This window comes from Penaeus monodon, chromosome 40 (genome assembly GCF_015228065.2).
Source record: "Penaeus monodon isolate SGIC_2016 chromosome 40, NSTDA_Pmon_1, whole genome shotgun sequence".
NCBI classification, from domain to species: Eukaryota; Metazoa; Arthropoda; class Malacostraca; order Decapoda; family Penaeidae; genus Penaeus; species Penaeus monodon.
This window is the reverse complement of record NC_051425.1, coordinates 31,590,224-31,597,723: the sequence shown is the minus strand read 5'-3', so window position 1 is coordinate 31,597,723 and position 7,500 is coordinate 31,590,224. Positions and strand designations below refer to the sequence as shown.

Here is a 7,500-nt window from a genome sequence, read left to right as displayed (position 1 = left end):
GCATCACAGAATATTCCACTGGAGCTTCATGATGCCGAAACCTCCGTCACTGTATAGAATGGGTTAAAGAGCAGACATATTTTTGACAGATTTATGTCTTGATCCTGCTTTCTAGGAAGGACTTCTTTACAGGCTATATCTGCTATAATTTTAGTTTATTGATTGTGATTGTATGCTTAGTTACCAAGGAGTCAGTTACTAGTCCTGCCTATCTCAGCTATTTACTTTCTCTGATGTTTAGAAAGATTTTTATTTATTTATTATTGCTATTATTATTTGAATAACATTATGATAATCATAATGTCTATAATAATAAAAAGAGTATCAATTTTAATGGTATTACAATGAAAAAATCTTAAACTCAAGGAATGAGGAAATCAGGTCAGGTTATTATACTCTACTAATTGACTCCTTGGTGGCTGAACAATGGGTTAAAAGCACTTATTATCCCCCATAGAATTGTTAGCAATGATGGACCCCCCACCCCTGTCTAGACACCTAAACATGATTGCCAGACTGTAAAATGTAGTGTCACCCAGGTGAATGTAATATATATACACATAAATTGCCAGGAAAGGGTCAGTTAGTCTACTTGAACTAGGAACAGATATTTCTAGTCATTTTGCTGTGTATGGTTACTCCTTAAAACTAATTATAACTGAGTTCAGCAGAATGCTTAAAATTTGTATCTATTAAGGCTTCTTCCTTAATGTCAGTTCATTATTGTATTAAAGTAACCACTCCCTTTCCAACAGCCACAAGATCCCCAGCTAGATTTGGCAAGACCCCAGTTGGGAACAAAGAACCCAAGACTGGCAACACCACCAAATCCCCAAATCGTGGCTCTCCCCTTGCCTCCAAGTTGGCCAAAGTGCCCTCCAAGTCTCCCAGAGAGGTCACGACCCAGTCCAAAGCCATTCCAGCAAAATCTCCAAAATCAGCCAAGAAGTCTCCAAAGGTGGCAGTCACGTCAACCAAGAAACCGATGGGCAGTAACAAGTCTCTGAAAGTGCCCGCCCAAAAGTCACCAAAAGTTGCCAGGCCGTCACCCAAAGCAGGCCAGAGTCAGGAAGGGATGAAGGTAGCACCAGCGTCAAGCAAGAAGGTCTCGCCGAAGTCTCGTGTCAGTGCACTGCCCAGGTTGCTGAAGGAAAACATGAAGCCAGGTGAGTGTCTTAGGATTGATGACTATGAAACCGTTTTTTGTTGATACTCTAGAGACTGGATTTTGGTTACTTCATATGAAAGCAACAGAACCATAAGAGAGTAAAATATTGTAATCATAAATTTTTTGAGTGTTAGTTGATTTTTTTTTATAGGTGGTATTCTTTGTCTTTGAAAAAAAAAAAATCCTCTATATCATACACTCATATCTATTATTGCAGCAGCAAGGCCATCACTAGTTAGCCCAGCTGTGGCTAAAGTGGCATCTATGAAAATGCCCCCGAGTCCAGCATCAAGCAAAAAGACAAATGAGAGCAGTTCCAAGATTCCGGCTAGCAAACCAACGGGGTACGTCCCCTACAGAGGTGCTCTGAAGCCCTTCACTGACCGTGCTACCCTGAACAAGATGGCTGAACGAAACCCAAATCTCAAGTCAAGGTGAGACAGGTGTAAGAATGTTGTGCATTGTGTGTTCAAGAAAAGGTCTGTTTGTGCATATAAGCTGGATTAGAATGAAGGTACCTCTAGGTAAACTAATGCTTGGGAACCATAAACCCTCCAGCCTGTCTGAATCTCAACTGCAAAGGTCTAATTCTTCAACTTTCACTATGACAGAGTTCATTCTCTGGTTCAGTTCAGTTGATTGCCATATATCAAAAAGTTAATGTGACTGAATGAGTATTGCCATCAAATTAAAACACACAAAGTAATAAACTTACATTTTTATCATATAAATGAAATGTATATTTATACACTTGTAAAATAGCCATATTTATAAATAGCATAAACAGTATACTGGGATGAGAGTCTTAACCCACTCATGATGGGATGACATCCTCTCACTTCATGGTAGACCACCCCTCCCACCAGGATGATGTCCTCATATTATGTGTGGTCAAGACTGCATTAGTTGTGCTTGTTAAACAGTTTGTGATTGTTTATCGCTGGCTGCTTTTCGTTGGGAAACAGCCCCTCAAAAGTAAGGTTAAAGCCTCTTTTTTGCCTCATTACCAAAGAAAATTGTTTATGCCATAGCCAAAAGCATAGAGAACAGGGTATCTTCATATTTTATGTGCTGATTTTTCCCTTGAGCAGCTGGCTGTGCATGCTGCACCCTAACATTATGTTCAATATGCCACTAGGAACCTGTGTTGTACTTTGTTAACACTTAATACATTGATAACAAAAGTTTGTGGGGGGAAAAGCCTGCCACTTTTTGACAGGCTTTTCATGATCATGGTGAGTTATTAATTATTATGATGAATATAGAAAAAAGTAATGAATGAGCATGAATGCTTGTGCCCTTTGAACTTAATTCATTCTTGTTCATATATATACAAATTCTTATCCTTGTAACCAGTATTGTATTGGATTTCAGGGAGCAGATAAGAGAAGGTCAGAAGAAAATCCTAAAGGGAGTCCGATTTAACAAGAGATTCGAGCTGCAGATGGCCAAGAGAGGAATCAACCTGTAATAGTAATAAGGAACCAAACTTCAGACATTTGTATTTGCTTGCTTTTGTATATATATACATTTCTGGATGATATTTCCTCCCCTTTTTTATTCATTCTCTCTCACTTTACTTCTTTCCACCTGTCAGTGATTTTTAACATGGATTGCAAGTTACATTTGTATTGTATAGAGGTAGTAGTCTGAAGAGCTTGTGAAGTATTTAGTTTTGAACAAGGATTTTGGTAACAGATTATCATAATTATGGCATTATCTTTTTACTTCCATTTCAGCTGACCTTGTAAATGTATTTTAGCTTTGAAAAATCATATTGTAAATTCTCAATATCATCAACGTATTATTTTAGTTCACTGTAACCTATTGTTAACAAGTTATTTATTAGGACATTACATACTCGTCAATGAATATTATATTTTTTCACATTTCCAGGCTTTAACAAAAAGCATTTATACAAGCATTCTTAATGGCTATGCATTGATTAATTTATTGTCTTGAAAGAGATAAAATGCTGGAAATACAAATGTATTGTGGAAAGTCTTGTAAGCATTTGTATTTTCTTAATAATTTAGGTAATCCTTAACGCTGATATATTTACATTAATTTACCTGTCTAATAGGTAGTTTTGCATGCATATAATGTCTTTCTTTTACTTCCAAACTTTTTGAATTAGGAATACTTCTGTCCCTGTTCTTTGTATATAAAACATTTTTATATTTCATTATTTTATTTGTTTGCAGCATTGCAAATAACACTGATCATTAAGCAAAGTTGTACCTGCTGTGTTTCTAAACTGATATTCTTTGTCAGCTTTAGCACAGAAAGTTTTATGTTTTTGAAAATAATAGAGTATACAACAGTCCTTTTGTTTGAATATGATTCCTGTGAGTTGCATCTTTTCTCTCCTAGTCACGAGCCTGTCAATTCTCAAATCTTGGCACTGAGGTCAATACAGTTCATTATTGTATGTACTCCATGTGTTTTCTCTTATATCTGATGTTCATGACAGATGAGTATTTTCAGTAATATCCAGTTGATGCCAGTGGCACACATATATATATATATGCATTGTCTACTGTGGTTTTGTTTATACACAGATTGCTCCAGAAGCACTTTAGCCATTTGTTATGCTGTATTAAGATGTCCATGTCACCTGGAACCAATGGGTTAATGTTAAAATTATCATGTTTATTACAATAATGCAAATGATAACAGTAAGACTAAAATGCTTTTTGCCCCATGTTCAAGGAATGGGGTAAGCAGGTGAGATCAGGTATACCTAGATGGCGACTCCTTGGTGACTAAGCTTTTATGAGATCATTTATGTCTAAACAATTGATAAAACAAAATGGTGGTTAGGGTTGTGGGTGAAAAGGAACTGTACATGTGCCAAGAGTTACCCAGTTGATTATTCATAATCCACAAAGCTAGGTGGTATAACAGGTGCATAAGAGTGATTTGCACACCTGTGAATTGGATTTCATTAGGCTAGAAGTAAACTCCAAATTGGGCAGCCTCAAATTATCCAAGTTCTGTACAAAAGTTATACTGGTTTCAGTTGTCAGCTGGTTTGTGAGTTCATGGCTGATATATATGCTCTGTAATCTCACTAATGTATGTATATCTGCCAAAGATATAATCGAAACTGGTCAGTTACATCTCTTGCACTGAAGAGATATTCATTCTCATTCTTTCTTTTCTACATTTGTCTCAATGAACACGGTCCATTTCCTAGGTACTTCATCTAGCTCTTACCCTTCATGGGGACCCAAGGGTAGATTGTTTCTCTTCCTCACATATTTCAGGCTCACCATGGCCAGTAATACAAGATTTTGTATCCTGAGGCTTGCCCCCTTATCAACTAGCTTACCTCAAATTAAACTTTTCTGGTTTCTCGAACCCTGACTCCTTTGACCTTGGCGCCAACCACTGCTACTGCTACCCCCTCTTCGATGCTTGCTGACAACTTGATCCATGCCTAATAATCCACCCAGGTCAGCCTTCCAAATACATCCCTTCCATCTCCCAACATCCTCCACTCCATCTCCTCATGTAGTATTCTCTATATTCTGCCCCCTCTGTCTTTATTACCACCCTTCATCCTGATTGTCCTTTTCCCCAGTACTTCCTCTCACCACACCGCTCCCTCCACTTCTCACTGAAAAACCTATTCCTCCCCTGCCTCACTCCTCCCTTAATGCTTGTACTGGAGCTGTTTCCACTTACTGGCTGACTGCCCTGTCTATGGCAAAGATTGGTCAGATTGTAAAAATGACCTGGTTGCCTGCCTGATAACTATAATGCAGTATCAACACAGTGCTATACTATCCCCCCATAGGCCTCCATAAGCCCACCAATATTGCAAAAATTACTTTCCATGAACCCCCCCAATTGCTTAGCAGAGGCTGAGGCTCAATGCCAGTGACCACCAATATCTTGGGCCTCAGCCCTCAACTCGGCTAATTTTACAGTCTTCTCTTCTTTCCCTCTCGTTTTCCTTCTCTTCTCCATTGCCCAATCCCGATTTACTGCAGCCTATATCTCTGGTTTTCCTCACTCGTTCTCTCCTCCCCGTTCCTCCAACCTGTTGAACATCGTCAAGGAATCCCCAAATTTTTCCTCTGACAACTTGTTCTTCCTGAAACGCTTAGATTCCCTCCTCTTGATCTAAATGCTTTTCACCCTTAACCTCCTCCTCCCTTTTATTAATCCTCGCCTTTCCACATTTTCTCGCCCAAATACCCTTTTCACCATACTATCATATAGTGCTGTACAGCTTTTGACTTATTTTCTAGTCATTAACTAATTTAACCAATACTTTACCATAGTGCTAAATGACATTTGATGTCTAGCACATTTATTTGTTATATCCATATATATGTGTGTGTGTGTGTGCATATATGTATATATATGAATATATGTGCATGTATATGTATGCATATATGTATATGTATATATAGACATGTATTTTTATGCATTTATACTGTTCTGCATATATGTATTTAGCATATGATATATATATATATATATATATATATATATATATATATATATATATATATATATATATATATATGAATAGTTTTTATACTGATATGACTGCTAATGAAATAACTTTCATTAATGAAAAACATTATTTTCATTGTTTTGTACTGTGGATATGACCCAAAAAAAATAAACAGGTACTTTATGAACATGCACTAAAAAGTTGAACTATAATTTACTGAAAGGATGTAATTCAACGTTGTTTAATCACATAAATTGTATCTACCTCAGCCAAAACTTTACATGCAGAACACAGAACTAACAGCTCTTTTTCGGGCTGTTCGCTACGTGCTCTAGAGGAAGTCTATACGTTACCAGATGCAGTGACGTGGTTATTAACGTTTTTTTTCCAAAGGCGATGCCCTGGAACTCGCGGATGAACAAAATGATGGGGAATGAACTCTTTAGTGGTTGTTCATTTCCTAATGGGCGTAGCTTTCTTTTGTGTGGATGAACCATTTCGTTTTGTGTGTCGTATAGTCATATAAGAAAATCTATTCTGCAGACTTCCAGACGACTTTGGTCATCACAAATAATACTCATAATCGGACTTCTTTTTGATGTCGCGGACATTCACGTTGAGGTTGCAACATGTATCACATTAGTTATGTCCTGTCTTGGCTATGTGTTAATTTCTGCAATTGGTTGCGGGGATTTTGGTCTTTCCTATCCCAGTGTCTGACGACCATTGCCTGGGACAGAGCTTCTGCAAGGGAGACCTATTCCCTCCATCATAGATCATTTCCTTTTATTTATATCTTTGTGTAGCACATGCTAAGCATATACCCTGAAAGATATCTAAACTTTCCTCAGTTATTATTATTTTATCATCATCATCATCATTCTTATTATTATTGTTCGTAATGTTATGCTAGTAATTATTATTATGACATCATTATTATTTATATCATCATCGTTATTATTATTTTTGTTGTTCTTGTTATTTTCATTATTTTATTGTTGTTGCTGTATTTGTTATTATTACTGTTATTGTTTACATTATTATCATTATTACTTTGATTATCTTTACTATTATTAGTAGTAGTGTGAAAATTAATAGTAGTAGTGTCATTATTATTACCATTAGTTGTAGTAGTTGTTGAAGTAAAATGGAAGCATTATTATGATTTTTGCATATGTTTTCAAAGTTATTATAACTATACTACTTCCACTACTAGTATTATCATTATTGTTATCATCATCATTTTGTTTATTTCTATCACCATATCTATTATTACCGTTATCATTAATATCATTACCATTACATTTATCACTCTCATCATTATCAATTTATTATATGCTGAGCATACCAATTAGAACTGCGATTCCGCCGCCAGAGATAAAATAAAATATCATAACCACCATTTACGAATGGCGGATATGATATTCTATTTTATATCTAAAATAATTTATGGAGTTGCAAGACTGAGGAGATGAATAACTGCAATATTTATGCAACATTTACTTCTACTACAACATAAGGGGAACGCACATGTATGTTACATCTTCATGCTCATATATGGGTGAAAACGTATACGTACATATAGGCACGCACACACATTCAGATATATTTATATATACATATATATGTATATATATATATATATATATATATATATATATATATATATATATATATGTGTGTGTGTGTGTGTGTGTGTGTGTGTATGTGTGAGAGAGAGAGAGAGAGAGAGAGAGAGAGAGAGAAACGCAAAAACACATTTACAAACACACACATTTAAGCTGTCAGCTTAATTTTCGTAGTATAATCATTAAGCTGAAGAGACATGGTGATGAGCTTTTCTGACGTAACACCTTCTGAG

At 36.1% G+C, this 7,500-nt stretch overlaps 1 protein-coding gene across 2 annotated transcripts in view; it reads left to right on the top strand.

Annotated features, from left to right (window-relative positions):
• The window catches only part of LOC119598143 (nucleolar protein dao-5-like), an 11,127-nt gene extending 7,633 nt beyond the window's left edge, over window positions 1-3,494 (top strand). The window contains exons 12-14 of one of the 2 annotated variants that reach the window (XM_037947772.1): window positions 756-1,166; window positions 1,386-1,602; window positions 2,543-3,494. In XM_037947772.1, coding sequence (XP_037803700.1) covers window positions 756-1,166; window positions 1,386-1,602; window positions 2,543-2,639 — 725 coding nt within the window. In that variant the 3' untranslated portion in view covers window positions 2,640-3,494. The remainder of the gene's footprint in view (window positions 1-755; window positions 1,167-1,385; window positions 1,603-2,542) is intronic. The other variant, XM_037947773.1, reaches the window with a different exon arrangement.
• The last annotated feature ends 4,006 nt before the right edge of the window (window positions 3,495-7,500 follow it).